We start from the raw sequence: 16970 nt of genomic DNA, 5'->3' as shown, positions 1-16970 counted from the left end.
TAAAACACACACTTCCTGCACCGCCTCGTGCACACCGGAGTCGCAACTTCTCCACCCCGCAGGGACCCAGCGACAGGGCCGGTCCACCCACCGGGACGACCTCCAGCAGGGGGGGGCCACTGCTGACCCACCGACAGATTTTATTTATTCATTTATTTTTCCAAACTTAAGTCTCTACTGGCCTGTTGAATGGAGGAATGTTGTTGTAAAAAGGCAAAGATTATCTCAAAAAGAAGGATAAATTCTTTATCCACAACTAAAAAATTTGGTTCGGTCTCCTGTTCTTGACTCTTATTTAGAATCACAAATAAATGAACTCAGAAATTAAATTAAAAAAAAAAAAAATCAAGTAGTTTTTTTTCCTTTTTGTAGAAATTTGTTAAAAACATCTTTCATTTAAAAATATGTTTTACATTTGCTATTACTCTTTCTTTCCACCAACATACTTTCTAAGTTACATCCTCGTCATGTTACACTGTCACTGTCTTGTGGTTTTGCTTATGTAAAAAAGTTTATTCTTGAATTAAAAAACATATAAACTGAATTAAAAGAAATGTTAAAAAAAAGAGAAAGAAAAGCTATAAAAACAGAAAGTATAAAAAATATTGTACTATGAATGTGAAGAGATAAAATACTACAAGTATAAACTGTCAGAATATACTGGGAACGGAGCTGCTGTGGCATGATGTGATATGAACATAAACATATGTTTATACATATATCACATATACTTATACTTATACATTTATCATATATATCAATGTGCCACATAAACATGCGCTATCATGGCGCCATGGGAATATTTCTTCTCAAATGACATAAGAAAAATAAACATTAAAAATAGATTTTAAGTGAAGCCACAGTTTAACCTAAACACTTTAATGCAGATTTATGTTTATTTTGTGTTTACTCTTATTGTTCTACTGAATTTTAGATTTATCTTTGTTATTTTGTCTTCAATTTCTTCTCATCTTTTTAACTCCGATGTTTTCCTCATGGGGATCCTCCGCGTAAGGAGCTGTGCTGGTCTCTGGGGTCGCCCTGGCAGGAGTTGTCTGAGGTCTCTGCACTGCAGCCTTATGGCTGTTGTGCAGGCTCTGGCCGTCCCTGGCCAAGGCGTTTCCTGGGACCATGTCTCTGGTGGAGGCTCCTAAAGTGGATGGATCCGCCAGGTATCATTTCTTTACAGCAGTGTCAAGCCAGATAGAGACCAAAACCTGAAGATAGTTTTATTTTGGTACAAAGGTCAGGGAAAGACCTTAGTGTGTGTGCATGCAAGTGTGACATTGTTTTTATGTTGTAAAGCACTTTGGAATACAACTGTATGAATAGTACTATATAAATAAAGTTGGATTTGATTTATCCACAGATTAAAAAAAAACCTTTCCTCTAGTTTGTTAAACGTTCAGCTGCTTCAGGAAAAACCTCTGATTACAGTTGAAAAACAGCAGACTGACCCTTTAAACCAGAGCAAAGTAAAGTGGGAGTTCTTCATCATTTATTGTTTATCTCTACAAGTCTAAAAAAAACAGGAAGCAGAATCTGTTTGACCTTATTTTAATAAGACAATGAGTTTAAAAACAAGCCACCACAGACGGAGGATAGAACGTCTCCACCGACGTGTTTGAGGGTTCAGATCTGCGGCAGGTCTTTGGGCAGCGTCAGCAGCTCGTCCACTTCCTCCTGAAGAGCTGCAGCTTTTTCATTCACGAGCATCTGGAACACAGAGGAAGACATCAGAGGGACACAGAGCTGGACGCAATGTCCTGGTTCTGTCCCAGATCACAGAGACACTGAACCAGGATCAGACTCACTTTGGCCGAGGCCACCATCAGCTTGGCTTGTTTCTTGTAGAGGTTCTCTATCGTCCTGCAGAGGGCGGCGGGGTCGGCGTTGGCCAGGTGAGTCGGCGTCTTGTAGCCGGCGTTAAACAGCTGCTTCGCTCTCACCTGGACAGAAGAAGAATGAAACGTAAACCATAAGGACGACGGAGCAGGTTAATCCAGATCAGGTGGCTGCTACCGACCTCCGTGACTCCCGCCACCTCCATCAGAGGAATCAGCTCCAACTTCACGCAGTAACTCAGACGCCGGGTCAGCTCCTGCAGAAGCGCGTTGAACGGCCATAACTCCTCCAGCTCCTGAGCACACACAAGAAAGACCAACTAACTGGAACAGGTCTGAGATCAGTCCAGGAACCACTTTCAGAAAGACTGGCCTACGTTTGTTAGAGGACACAGTCTAAGCTCCAGTAGGAATAATTTGCAATGGATTATGGGAGGTTAATGTCCCGATACCTCTGTGAAATGCAGCACACAGGAGCAGAAGGCGGAGGCGGAGCTGAGCAGCATCTGGACGAAACCTCGGCTCAGCTGGAAGCGGTCGGCGACGGACCAAACGTTGGTTTCCTTCAGCAAGCAGAGGAGAACCAGAGCGAGGTACATCCTGTTCACCACCGGCAGGTTCACGCTCTGAAACACAACAAGCAGAGGGAAGCTCACACTGAAGTCTGACGTGTTGGAGGAGGGCAGATGTCCTCCACGTCTTCCAGGACTGCTCCTCATCCATCCCACCCACTGATGACACCGCCGCAGCAGGACTGACTACAAACGACGAGTCCGTCTGGTCCAGTACCGAAACCAGGGGAGCACAAAGTCGGTCATTGTGGGCCGCCTGCTCCTGCACACCTGGCTGACATTACATGGATCCAACAGCCAGTGAAGTTCTGCACAATGACTGATAATGTTGAGTCAGGTGCGTTGGAGCAGGGACACAGGGAAAACCTGCAGGATTGTGGCCCTCGGAGTCCGGAGCTGGACACCCCTGACCTAAATGTCTGGTGTCTCCACAAATCCATGACCATAAAAATATTGTGGGTTTCAGAAAATCCAGGAAAACTGTGCCTGGATCCCTCCTCCCGCTCCACCCCCTTCCCTCCCCCGCCTCCCCCAACTTTCTCCATCAAAGAGGAAGTCGAGAGGTTGAGGCTCCTCAAAGTCCACATCATGGCCGACCTCATCAGGTTGATGAATATCATCAGTCAGGTGAGGAAGACTCAGCGGCGTCTTTAGGAAACTAAACCCTCCCACAACACCTGCAAGTCCCAAAGCAATTTCATGTAAATGTAGTAAACATGGGAGCAGCACTGTTCTGCTCACCTCTCCACTCCGAGCCAACGAAGTGCCATGAAATCACGTCCTACTTTTGCCGTTTAGTGTGAAAAGTTTTATTCCAGCTCTAAAAGCTTCTCTAACGTGTCCTCCATGACCATGTCTTTGTTTGAAATGAACCACGAAGGTCCTGCTAGTTTCCATGGAGATGTAGAAGGTTTTATAGTGAGGTTTTCGCTCTTCCTGTAATATAATATAATATCTTTGGCTTCACATTACAAACAGCTCTTGTAGTTGCTGCGATGTCCTTAATTAGTTTTGGACATTTAATTTCAGACAGGAGGCAAAACAGACCCAGACATGAAGACGTTAAGCTTCATTTTATGTTGCATTTAAAGTTATTTGTTTTAATAAGAATTGATCTAAGACTAGTTTCTCAGTTGTTTTACTTTACTATGGCTTTGTCCACATGTAACAAGGTATCTGAAAGATATTTTCTCTGATTTGGACTGTCATCCACATAAAAACGCAGATTTCTGCAATCAAAAATGATTCTTTAAAAAAAAAAGAGGATATTGGGTTTTACAAAAACCCGGCTACGTGTCACATGGTCATATCTCAGCGTTGGAAAAGCTGCTAAAACACTTTTCACTGCTGTATATGGTCTGAAAATCTTTCACAAGATTTTTTTTCTCCATTTTTCTCTCATCAGGACTCCGGACACTTTATTTTACGTATCTTATAAATCAGATATTTGTTATAAAATGTACAAATTTCAGCTGATGATGATGAAAGTTCTTGTATGAAACAGTTAAAAGTCCACAAAAGAGAACATTTGATGTGTGATGTGACTATTTACCTTCAGGCAAATGATCCACATGAACAAACGTCCATCATTTATAACAGAAAAAGTTGAGTAAAATGTGCTTCACAGATCCAAAAACTTCAAAAAAGTTTCCTTTCTTTGCCATTTCTTCTGCTCTCTGATCAAAGTTTTGTGACTCACAGGAATATTTTTTATGTTTTGGACCCAAAATCTTGTCTTTCCTTTCTAAACTTGATCATTTTCTCTCTTTCTTTCAGCGTTTCTGAAACGGCAGCGGATGAACGGATTGATGCGCTAAAGGGAAAGTTCTGGGTTTGACTTGAACACCTGAGAGCATTTCATCCTCTCTCTTTTCATAAAAGCAGCTGAAACCTGCTTCTGTTTCTCTGTTAAGCTGCATTTATACTCAGAATAAAACTTTTTACAAGCCGAGTTTGAAGCTTCTAACAGGAGATGACCCGAGACCTCGGTGTTTAACCTGCACTCTGAGGCGTCGTTACCTTTTTCACCGTCTGCCCTGCAGCTTTTCTCGCCACAAAACTTTCAGGTACTCCAATGACTGCAGACATCTTCTGCTCTGCAGCGGACAGCAGGGTGAACTGCAGGCAGAAAGCAGCAGGTCAGCAAGCGGGGAGGATGACACTCTGACCGACATTCTGTACCTGTCTGAAGTAGATCATCCAGTCGGGTTTGCACTGAGCGATGAGGTCGTACGGAGTCACCAGGTAGACCAGGTGCAGGTAACTGTTGAGCAGCAAACCCTCCAGACCTTTACAGAGGTCTTTGTATAGAACATCACAGTAGGTCAGATCTACAGAGCCTGAAGGTTACAGAGACAAACTCATTAATGTTTTACTACTGCTGCATGAGCGCCACCTGCTGGGTGGAAGCCGGCATCTTACCCCCACTGGTACCCAGAGAACAGACCTGTAACCATGACAACATGTTTATAAGGGACTTCATTGTATCCTCTTCACTGTTTGGGACCAGTTTCTGAGCTAATCAGACCAGGTTAATATTTCTGATTAGAAACAGAGTGGGACTGAGCTGCCAGCTGTAAAATCCAGTAAAATCCTTCAATCTCACCTGTTTTTCTGTTCAAGTTGTTGCTTTTTTTTTTGTAAAGACAAAGTGAATGTCATCACTGAAATGTAGCATCAACAACCCCATGCTGTTTCCCGACCAACGCTGAGAAGTACCTCATTCCATTTCTCTAATATATTAATGTATAAATATATGCCAATATTGCCGTCTCTAACTTATTTCTCCTTTTTTCCGCAGGTCTTCCTGAATAAGTGCAGTTGTACATGTTGATCTGTCTTTCCTGTCCTCTCCACCCCAACCAGTCGAGGCAGATGGCTGCCCTCCCTGAGCCGGGTTCTGCTGGAGGTTTTCTTCCTGTTAAAGGGGAGTTTTTTCCTTCCCACTGTCGCCGCGTGCAGCTCAGGATGGGGGATTGGATCCAAGTCATGACTCGATGCAATCAGTTGGTTTCTATTATAGGATATGTATGAACTGGCTTGAAATGACTTTTAGGTAAAGTGCCCTGAGACAACATTGTTGTGAAGTGGCGCTATACGAATAAAGCTGAATTGAATTGAATTGATCAGGAGCAATATGAAATGACCGCGACAGCAGTCAGTTGTTTGGTGACAGACTGAATGTTAAAGGGAAGATGTGTAACTTCTGACCCAAACATTGGCTTAATGCGAGTAAAAACAGATGATTTCTGGGGTCAGTGTGCAGAACTGGATGCGTTTTGACGCTCTGAGGGGGGCTGCCCTCTTCAGAAACCAGATATTGTGACTCTGCAGGAGCGGACCTGTCTCACATGGGGTGATGAGACCTGGAGGCTTTGCTTTGCGTTAGTTTTCCTCCTCATCCAGCTAGAGTTTGTCAAGGCTGAACAATGTAAGAAAACATCCCCAGAAGACCCAGAAAAACCAGACTGCAGATATTAAGGCATCAGTTTGCTGAGAAGATATGACAAACTCTGCGATCTGGTAGAATAAACGGCACCTGCACTGTGGCCATTAACAGATATCCTAACAGATTAACTAGATATGTACTGATGGAGATGCTTAAAGTGATGTAATTATGAGGTTTACTGGCTGTGAAAAACCAAACCAGATCCATAAGTTGATCTGGCACCAGCTCTAAACCAACCTTGGAACCACGTTGGTCAAAAACGGGTCCCTGAAGGAGTAGTCTAGTAATGGTTAGGTGTACCTTTATACGTGGCTCTTCCCAGCTTGGTGATCTGCAGTACTGGTGAGTCCGTCTCTGTGATGGTGATGAGGACTTTCTCCTTCAACGTGTGGACACACTGCTGCACAACGTCCTGCAGACTCCTGTCCACACAGAGCTGCTGCTGCTGCGCGAACAGCAGCGTCCCGCGCAGGAAGTCCTGAATCTGCTGCAGCGATGTGGCGATCTGCAGCAACATGATTTTCATCCATCCACACCCAAAAAAGTGAGCTTTCACTTGCCAGGTATCATCTACCTTTCACATTATGTCACAAACTGGTTTAAAATGTAGAAGATGAAATCAATATCCAGATAAAGATGTCCTATTCTGACCCATCTGCTCAGATCTGGACACAGAAGCTAAGAAAACAACTTACATTTAATCCAATCAGAGAGAGGATGAGACTCAGGATGCCTTTTCCATCGTCCTGCATCAGGTTGCTGTAGCAGTTCTCCATCGGAGCACACACGAGTGCTTTGGCCTGAAAGAAAAGAAAATCAGTCACTTAGAGCAACATCACGACAGTTAAAGGGTTAATGAGTACAATGAGCACTTTTTGTTGTTGTTGGAAATATTTATTGGTTCCTGTAGAAGCTGAAAATGACCAGACTTCCAACTGTCTTTAAATGAAATTTAAACATTTGCACTTAATTATCACATTATCAAAAAGAATCCATGAATAATGAGTTGATATGTTGCTTTCCTTCCAGCAGTGCATTTGGTTGATTTTGGGTTTGTTCTGCAGCTGCAGGGACACCTTGCAGACCACTAAGTGGACCACAAAGTCCTCTCAGACGGCTAAAACTGGGCTAAATTAGTCTCAAACAACAGGACAACGAGACCAGACCCAGCAGCATGATCCAGTCTAAGTCCAGACCTGAACCTGGTTGAAATGCTTTGGTGGGACCTTCGGAGAGCTGCTGATCAGAAACAAACAGGTCTAGTTTTGTTTTTAACATAACTGCTGTTATAAAGTAGAAACTGAAACAAGTCTTCGGTGTTTGCAGACAAATCATGTTGGAAAGTTTTTTTCATTTTATTGTTTAAAATGAACGTTTTTATGGAGAAGTCCTTGTTCCTCCCTGTAACACCGTTAGAGGAAAGCATAAAAGTCTGGTCATTTGGGTAACAATCTGAATTTATCATCCTGAGAAATAAAAATCAGCAAAATGATCCATTTATTTTTTCCAACAGGGTGAATAAAACATTTATGCATGAATCAGGTCGGCTTCGCTGAATTTATTGCTGATAATCTCTTTTTTTTCTGGGAACGTTCTTCCTTGCTGCACAAACCTTTGAACATTTGAAGCATTCCTGCTTATAAAAACATATAAATTGATCAAATTATCTATAAAAAAAATGTAAATTATGCTTGTATAAATAAAAGAAATTAAAAAAGGGGCAGACATTACTATAAAATAGCACAGTTTAAAGGTGGAGTTACCATTTTCCTGTCCTTCTCCTGCAGGATGAGGATGCTCTCCCCCACAGTGTCGATCCCAGCTCGACCGGCCCGCCCCACCATCTGCTTGTACTGGCTCCTCTTCAGGAAGTCTGTGGCGACGTACGGCGAGCGCAGGATCACTCTGCGGGCAGAACAGCAAGGCTTGTTCAGGTCAGGTAAAACAGAGTTCAGACACACTTTCCCATTTAATCCACTGGGAAAGTGTGTCCAAACTTTTGATAGGTGCTGTAGGTTCATCTTCACAGAGGAAATAGTTTGTCTAATTGTAAGCGAAAAAGGTTCCACGATGTGTAAAAGGAAAAGGAAAGGACACACAGATGCAGCAGGAAGCATTAGATTTGTCATAAAGGAGGATGTCAGACTGAAATAAGGTGATAAAAGGACATCTGACCTGCGGGCAGGAAGGTTGATCCCTGCAGCCAGGGTGGAGGTGCATGTAAGGAGGCAGAGCACACCATTGGAATAGGCCTCCTCCACCAGCTTCCTCTCCTCAGAGGTCAGTCCACTGTGGTGGTAGGCCACGCCGTAAGGCACGGTCCTTCTCAGGACCGGACACATCAAGCCGTTCCCGCTGTCCCTCAGCTCTCTGAGGAGGACGGTCTTCTCAGCCTCCCGGTGCTGCAGGAACTCGCTGTGGGAGCAGAGAAGAGCTGTGAAGCAGCTGGTCCAGCTGTGGTCAGCAACGCAGCACAGAGACGGAGCGCTCACTCACTTCTTCAGGTATCTGCAGATCATCCCTGCTACATTCTCACAGTTCTTCTTGGTGGGACAGAAGACCAGGCAGGAATGTGTCGGGATGATTTCGGTCACCATAGCGATGATGTGATCTGGGTCGATCTTCTGCATGGCGCTGGAGTACTGCAGGTTAAAGACAGATCAGGACTTGTTCATGTTTCTGCATCGGTTTGCAGTGTAGACACCAGACTGGGTCGACCTGACAGACCTGGTGGGAAATGTAAAGATGACCCTACTGGTACCTACTGGTAAAGATGACCCTACTGGTACCTACTGGTAAAGATGACCCTACTGGTACCTACTGGTAAAGATGACCCTACTGGTACCTACTGGTAAAGATGACCCTACTGGTACCTACTGATAAAGATGACCCTACTGGTACCTACTGATAAAGATGACCCTACTGGTAATGATCACATAGGAAGAGGTTGTCCCAGAATTAAATGTTTTATTTATTCCAGCAGCATATGTTCCACCTGGGAAAGCTGAATTTAAGCTGATGATGAACTCTGTACTTGAAAAGCACTGAAAATAATAATGATACTATAAATCCACAAAGAACAATAATCAAATAAGGTAAAATGTTAAAATTGAAACTGCAATTTGGACATAAAAAAAACACTGAAGTGTCTCAAATCTTTATGTCACAAGTCTCCAAATTCCACTTATTCACTGTTTTTATCTATAGAATTGCTGAAAGTGGGTTATATTGTTTTATAAATTGTGAAATATCCTATAAGCATTTGGCAAGACTGTAATATATCATCTCAACTTATAATGTTTGATATTAAAAATCTTACTATTGTGGTTTACTAGAAGAACAGGACATATGACTAAAAATACTTACTGCTGACTTTACCTGTTTAGGGAATATGATCAAATATGATCACTTCGTTTTTCACATGATAATTTCACCAATTTAACAAAGTCTACCACAAACAACATTTATGGCTTTATGTAGCACTACTTTTTACCTATGTAATGTAAAAGTTTCATAAAAATCCCACAGTTAGTTTTAGAGATTTGACAGTAAAGATGCAGAGCATCGAGCAGCAGAACCCACAGCTCACACAGTTCACACAATAATTATAGAGCCTACTGAAATGATTTTATTCATTTTTGTGAATATATATATTTTAACCATCAGTGTTTCATTAACTTCTTGGACTTTTTCAAAAGATCTTCCACTCTTCATCTGTAAGGAGTGAAAAACTGCCCACTTCCTGTGATGTTACATACGTCACCGCTCATACCATCACAGGTATGCGAAATTTCATCCCAAATTAAATTTACATCACATCAGATCATGTAAATTTCATTGCGATGGTCCCAAGAAAAAATAATGAAAAGCACTGTAACTTCTGTTGTGTTGTGGCTTTTGTTTAGCTGTGACACTTCAGGGCCACCGTAGATACCAGCTGATTGGTTGAATGGCACAATGGTGGAAACTATAACAAGCCTAGATGTCCACTGATTAGCTAGGTCAAAATATGTCATTCTAGCGCGCAAAACGCCGCAGTGACGTAAGGTAGGAGGACTGGGGAAGAGATCAAAAATAGTCACTTGCCTGATAAAGGGTTAACAGTTTGGTTTTGGCAAGTTGGAAAGACAAATATGAAGCAAAAAGGCTTTTAATTGGGACCGAGATAGTTGAGGCTTTGTCTCTTACACTGAATTTCTGTTCATATACAACTGTTTCTACGTTTCAAGTTTTCACGTGGTGCAAAAACGAAAACGGAAAAGATTTCATCATATTTTATATTTCAAACAGTTACCAGCAGGAGATTTTGATCATGATTTGGCACCAAAGCAGCAGCATCCATGAAAGTTTAAGCGTTCAGCAAGCAAAGGTAAAGAAAAGCTCCCCAGTTTGTTAATGGAAATCATTCAGCTCTATAACATCAGTGTTCCTCTCAGGAAGACTGGGATGGATGAACAAATGTGTCCCATTCAGATGATCTGGAAGAATCTCAGGACACATTCACATCAGCCTGTTGGATACGAATCTGAGCCCGCTTGCTCGGAGAGTCCGCTTCGTTTGGGGGAAATGTGAACACACAAACAAGTTCTGATGTGGATCAAAGAAGCGGACTCAGTCTGCCGATAAACGCAGGTCTCAGTCTGTTTCATGCCGACTAAATACAGGAAGCGGATTACAAAACAAAGTGGATTGTGGGTTCAGTGCACAATCTTTACCTGCATCGTGGGTAAACACAACCACAACTTAAAGGTGTGAGGCGACAAGCGGTTCTGGACGGGAATAAAAAGCTCCTCGTCAAACGGGGTCAAAGTTCTGATAAGAATCAGATCAACCAGACCACCAGGATCCGATGCAGCTCCACTTTTTCTAACGTTTGACGGAGAGTGTAAGACGGTTTATTAAAAGTTCCGATTTGTTTGAGGAATGCAGCGTGAAGGCAGTCTCTGATGCTGCACCCCCTGAACAGAGTCTGTGTTTTTCAGCCTTTTTTGAGCCAAGCCACTCGGGGTGGAAAATCGAATTGAAAAACCGAAAATCGGGATTTTTTTTTTTTGCTTCACAATTTTAAAATCGATTTTTTATTGAAATAAAAATGGATTTTTTTTCCAACTAAAATAAAATAATCCATTATAAATTTTTTGTCTTTTTTATTGTTTTTATTGATTCTTTTTTTTTTTTTACTTGTCTTCTTGGACATTATAGCAGCAGAATGAAGGTCTGGCTGCTGTGTTGTTTTTTCCTCATTGAAATCAAGTAAAATGACGAGAAAAAAAAAGTTTTATACATTTATTTTGTACTACAAAAATTAGCAATATTGAAGAATTGTGAGAATTGCAATTTAAATAGAATCGGCACCCAAAAAAAAAATCAGAATTGAATCAAATCGAAACAAAAGCATATCGTCACAGCCCTACAAGCCCCACTTTTTCTCACTGAAAAATCACAAGACACACCACAAACCAAATTTTTTTTTTTTTTTTTAAAGTCCATATTATTGATATAAATTCCATCTCATCAAAACCTCTTGAATAGAAATCAGATAAACAGAAGAAGATGGAATTTTATTATCTTTCACTGAGGCCTGTTTGGATGAACACAGAGCTGCTTTTTAGACCAATTAGGTGAAATTGGGTAATTTCTCAGGGCACACTAGTGTACCACAGTGATTGAAAAACACTGATCTAAGGGACTATCCTGATGTGAATGCACCCTCAGTGTGTAAAAAACAAAGAAAGAAACCTAAACCGGACATCTGTGATCTTTGATCCCCCATCCATCATTCATCACCAGCTGATGGAACTAAAAGGACAACCGGACTAAACACATTACGTTCACAAACAACACTTCCAGCTTTATGTGCAGGGAAGAAGCCGGATGTCAACCATGTCTGAAGGCAACAGACCTTTCTGGAGCCAGAGGCATCTGGGACAGACCTTCACACTGCAGAAAGCTGGACTGTGGTCAGAACAATCAGTATTCCAGATCTTTGTTAGACGAGATGGATCCGGTTGGATCACAGCTCATTTCCACCTCTGAGATCGCAGAATTAATGCAGCGAAATACATTTCTTTTAAGAGTACATCTTTTCCTCGGACATCCGTAAATCTTTCAACCAAAAGAAAAAGACATGACTTACGATGGTTCTGGCACTGGACTGGTGTGCAGTAATGACCAGCTTCCAACAGAGAACATTGGAAAATTTTGTGACAACAACCTGTCGCACACTTCAAAACATGTTTGCAGGAAGAACGGGATAAAACTCTTCATCACCTGCTATCGTCAAGACCTCATAAATGTCGTGAGAAGGAACGGGGATGTTAGGAAGCGCTACAGTCTGGATAAATAACAGCTGTGTAAGGACACAGTGATGTAAACACAGCACCAAGTGTCGTTCTAAAGCGCAGACGGGAGACCATAAACACCAACAAACTCACTTTAAAATTGAGCAGACGCGAGAATCTGAAGCCGCTCTCCTCCTTCGGGTCGACTTCACAGATGGTGTTGTTGAGTTTAACAAATTCTTTCAGCTGAACCTGGAAGAGAGCGAAGCGTCAGCTCACATGGAGGACATGTTGGCAGACACAAGTCGCTCTGAGATGTTTCATCACTTACAGGCCTGAAGTCGTTTGTGTAGTTTTCTGCGCCCAGAAACGTCTGCAGGTCTTTAATGTTCCCCAACGTGGCGCTCATTCCAATAATCTGCGTCGTCTCTGAAAGCAAAGAACAGCATCATTCGTTCTGTTTGGAGCCTTACGGCATCCAACAGACAGGACACTTACTGCTCATATACTGAACTTTGGCCAGAGTCATTTCAATCACGGCGCCCCTGCTGCCATCACCCAGCATGTGTAGCTGCAGAGGAACAGGAAAAATCTCCATCAAACCTCTGAAAGCTGAAGCAGCTTTCATGCAAACAGAAGGAGAGTCTACCTCGTCCACCACCACCAGTCCCAGGTGATCCAGCTTGCCGGTCTCGATCAGGGAGTTGACGAGGCTGTGGGCCTTCTCTATCGTAGCGACGTAAAGGGATGTGTGGTTTCTTCTCTTTACGGGAGGAAACTTGCCTTTGCTGCCGGCGTATTCCTCCACCATGAAGTCCAGCTCCAGGCCAAAGCTCGCCAACCCACGCACCTGAAGAAAGAGCCAAGCGGCTGTTAGAATCAAACTGCACCACAGGACGGTGGTCTTCAAGTCCTCATAAACATCTACATGGATGCTGGTTTTATGACAGCTGAACATCTCATCCTACCTTTACTGCTTCTAAATTATCACCTAATTTCAAAAAGCAAAAGAGACAAGTGGTCTCTGGAAAACCCCTGACAACGCCACCGGGAGGTCTCTCACTCCACCAAGCAGCTGCAAGCCAAGAAACCAGCAGAGACGAGGAAACCTTGGATGTCAGCATGGGACACACTTTAAGAGGCCATTATTTACATCCAAGTGTGAGACATAAGGGTCCAGGATTCAGGTCCAGGAAGACAAATCAGCACTTCGGATGGCTCATCAGCTTCTGGACTTTTATCAAAAGATCATTTTTGCATGAATTTTCTAAACTTTTCCATCTGTAAAAGGTGGATAAAGCAAGAAGACCCATTCAGAAAAGTAAAAATTTGGAAAAAATTCTCTCATTTCTCTCTGAATGAACTAGTAATTGTTGGTTCTTTAAAGCAGCACTACTGGACTTTGGCAGATTTGTGTACTTTTAATCCAGCAGCAGTCTTCATCCTGTCTCTTCTCTGAGACGTCTCCATCCAGTAAAAGTCAGTCTACCTCTTCCTTGCTTCCTCTGATAACGGTTTGTTGCATTTCTTTGCTGAATCAGCCGGTTTAAAATGACCAGCATGTTGATACTCTGTTGCTAGTGCGACGCCATAAAGTAAAACTCAGCTGTCATGTGGCGCCCAGGCTGGAAAAAAAGCTTTTCTGACTTCCAGCATCCGGATGCTGAGAAGAACGACAGCTCCAGGAATGTGTAAAATAAATGTCGGTGTACCAACAACGCCAGTCAGAACACAGACTTTTATGACTGGAAAATTATAAGAAGTTGCTTTAAAGATGTGAAAACAACCATCCAGTTCAATTTAAATGATCTTTACAGTAACAACTTTATAAATATGCTTCATTTCTTGCTCTGTTTGCAAATGGCTCCCTATTCAAGTATTTAAAATTAACGCAAGAAAATCTGAGAAATTCCTCTTTTAGGGATGTGGGATGTCCACCACCAATTGGAAAAGATACTTTCCAAACCTGATGGATTTAACCTTCTTTCCTTAATGTTTTCTGCATTGTTGTCCATGTTAAAACTGTAACTGTAAATACCCAGGTGTGTTCGAGTACCTTCTCCTGCACCAGCGATATGTATGGTAAGATGAACAGACAGTCCTTCTTCCTGCACAGCAGCTCTCTGAGGATGAGGATCTCTGCCACCAGAGTCTTCCCTCCGCTGGTGGGAAGAGAGTAGATCAGGTTCTTCCTCTGCTGAATGCAGTCCAAGTTCAAGCACGTTTCCTGCCAGTCTGACACACAAACAAAAGGAATAAAAACTCTTCTTCTCTGATACATCAGTCTGAGAAGAACTCGTTGCTCATCAGGATAATACATGAAGATTAGCTGAAAGGTCTAAAATCCATTTAAACGAGCTAACAGAGTAAAAATGCCACATTAGTTCAGTTTCACAACAGAGCAGATCTAATGTGTTGTTGATATTTGGATTCAAAGAACTATCCCACCGAATTTAACTTAAGTGAAGAGCTAGAGAATAAAACATCAACGAAATATCCAAATTAGCTCCCAAAAGTCCAAAATAAGATGTTTTTATATAGTTTTCTGTCTGATAAAAGGCTGAAAAGCCAAATATCTTTAGTTTATTTTGATGTAAAACAAACAAAAGCAACAAATCAGAGGATACTGGATGTCTGACTCCACCAGCAGCAGGAAAAGGGACCGAACGTCTCACCGTATAACTTCTGGATTCCTCTCAGTTTGTACATCAGCTCCTTCACTCTGCTGGGCAGCCCAAAGAACGGCCCCAGGTCGGGCATCTCTGCAGATATCGTCTCCATGGCCTGCATGGCGACACTGATTTCCTCAGACACTACCGCTTCTTTCAACACTGCAGTCCGTGACATGCCAGGAGGAGCTGCGGCGTTCTCCAGCATCGTCTTCTTCAGCTGGTCGGCGACGCTCCTCCTCGCTCTGCTGTCTCTCCTGGTTTCACCCTCCATGTTTGGCTTCGGTCTGACTTCAGCTGTCCTTTTGGCACTTTGTAAAGGCGTGGAGGTTTTGTCTTCATCTTGCAGTCTGCACCTCTTTGCTTGTTCTTGGATTTGTTCTTGAAACTGCAGCTGGCTGGACGGTAAGGCCTGAAAGGGCTCGTTTCTGAGCTCGTCCAAGATGGAGCTGGTGAACGAGTCCTCGTGTGATTGCTTCCTGACAGCATCCTTTGGCGGTTGCAGAGCTGTGAAGTTCTGCTCGCTTGCAGCTCGCCGTCTTTCATTTTCTTCTGCATCATCCAGCTTCGCCAGCAGAGAGCTGTCCTCCAGGATGCTGTCATAGTCACCGAACAAATCCTCACTATCGCTGCAGTACTGAAAACAAAATGCAAGGCTTTAAATGACACATCAACATCAACTTTACTTTAAATGCTTTCAGTTTTTGCTTAAAAACACCCCATCTGCAGTTGTTGCTGCTAAAATGATTCAGTTTCCCTCCTTGTTTTCTAATTCTGATAATTTCATGTCCTCTTTTCCTCATTTATAAGGCGGTGCCGGTAAAACTGGCTGCGGGGCCAAAGCTTCAGTTCGGTTCTGTAAATGTTAAATGTCTGTATGTCAAACCTTGGACAAGCTGGCTTGAACCTTGAATTTCCCCTCAGGGATAAATAAAGTATATTTGATTTGATTGATTGATTGATTTTTACCCAAAATCAGTCCTTGTAGGGAGGGAAAAGTTTTAGATTAGGTGGGGATAAGAGCACTGATCAGCTAAGTAATCAAAAATTCATCTCTTAATGTCTGATAATCACATTATCCAAAGGCAAAATTTACCGCACCTACTACCTCTAGAAATGAACAACATCAAGAGTTTATGAATTATCAGTTTACTTTCTGGCATGGTATACACTACCAGTCAAAAGTTTGGACACACTTTCCCATTGGAGTAAATGGTGTCCAAACTTTCGACTGGTGATGTAAGTCCAAGCTGTGGTTAAAAGCAGTTGAACTTTTTACATGTGCAAATTGGGACCATCTTATCCAGTAATCTTTGGATGTGTGTGGCGATGTTTCTGCAAATTTTCTGAACTTTACGCTGTAGCATATCAACAACATAGTGAAGCACAAAAATGGGCAATGCAGCACCTTTCCACACAGTTGTGCTCTTGTGGGGCTGTTTTTTAGTTTATTTAAAGTGGAAATTTTCAGACTCCTGTGCTGGAAATGTCGCTTTGTTGTTGTTTATTGCGTACATATATCATCCCAGGTGACAGATGTGTGAAATGTTCCATCAGATTATTGGTTTTTACCTCAGCAGCTGGATTGTCAGCCATGATGGTGCCTGTCCTCCTGTTTGGGGGACATTTCGGCGAGCCAACACCCCCTCCTATCTTTCGGGCAGGTGTCAGGTGAGTCTTTAAAAAGTCCTGCGACCTTTTTCTCGCGCAAACTCGTTTTATTTTGACCTGGAGCCTCCCGGAACTCATGCCTGTCCGGGTTCGGGCTCAACTGGACCTACATGTCAAACAGCTGGTAAACAAAACTCTCTGAAACTGTAACACAAAGCTAACAAACACCGCACTAATTAGTTAGACCATAACCAAAGCTACCCATATGTATTGATGACGATAAACTGGGTAAGATTAAGTTAAAATATAGTTAAAAACCAACCTTAATGTTACCAGGTTCAGTCAGTCGCTAGCTAACTCTAATCTCTTGTCTCCCACCGCTTGTTCTCGTTGCAAGGCACACAACTATAAACATAACAAATAAATTAAAACTATTTACACAATGTGTGAAGTTCTGCTATCAAAATACATAAATGAATGGTTGATTTAGACGTAAGCTCATGCAAAAGGTTGCAACCACACATTTCACCGCGCACTGCATTAAA

At 42.5% G+C, this 16970-nt stretch overlaps 1 protein-coding gene across 1 annotated transcript; it reads right to left on the bottom strand.

Annotated features, from left to right (window-relative positions):
* Positions 1-1584: 1584 nt before the first annotated feature.
* Positions 1585-16970, bottom strand: helq (helicase, POLQ like). The gene is made up of 19 exons (XM_079256861.1): positions 16748-16970; positions 16387-16591; positions 14821-15451; positions 14202-14380; positions 12795-12995; positions 12644-12716; positions 12477-12574; positions 12299-12397; positions 8361-8506; positions 8040-8279; positions 7628-7769; positions 6560-6664; positions 6165-6369; positions 4598-4755; positions 4436-4534; positions 2297-2470; positions 2027-2140; positions 1815-1949; positions 1585-1716 (listed from the first exon to the last, which is right to left on the bottom strand). The coding sequence occupies exons 2-19, from the start codon at positions 16561-16563 to the stop codon at positions 1633-1635; spliced, it is 3060 nt and encodes a 1019-aa protein (XP_079112987.1). The 5' UTR covers positions 16564-16591; positions 16748-16970; the 3' UTR covers positions 1585-1632.

The sequence above is a fragment of the Telmatherina bonti genome (genome assembly GCF_933228915.1).
Source record: "Telmatherina bonti genome assembly, chromosome: 17".
Taxonomy (NCBI): domain Eukaryota; kingdom Metazoa; phylum Chordata; class Actinopteri; order Atheriniformes; family Telmatherinidae; genus Telmatherina; species Telmatherina bonti.
The sequence above is the reverse complement of the archived record's forward strand: the minus strand, read 5'-3'. Positions and strand labels throughout refer to the sequence as shown.

Bases quoted from the DNA above. Each gene is read 5' to 3' on its own strand.
- helq (XM_079256861.1), bottom strand. From the start codon at position 16,563: ATGAGTTCCGGGAGGCTCCAGGTCAAAATAAAACGAGTTTGCGCGAGA. The intron at 12,398-12,476 runs GTAAGTGATGAA...GCTCTCTTCCAG, and splicing joins ACACAAACGACTTCAGGCCT to GTTCAGCTGAAAGAATTTGT. The intron at 4,756-6,164 runs GTACACCTAACC...TGTAACCTTCAG, and splicing joins GGGAAGAGCCACGTATAAAG to GCTCTGTAGATCTGACCTAC.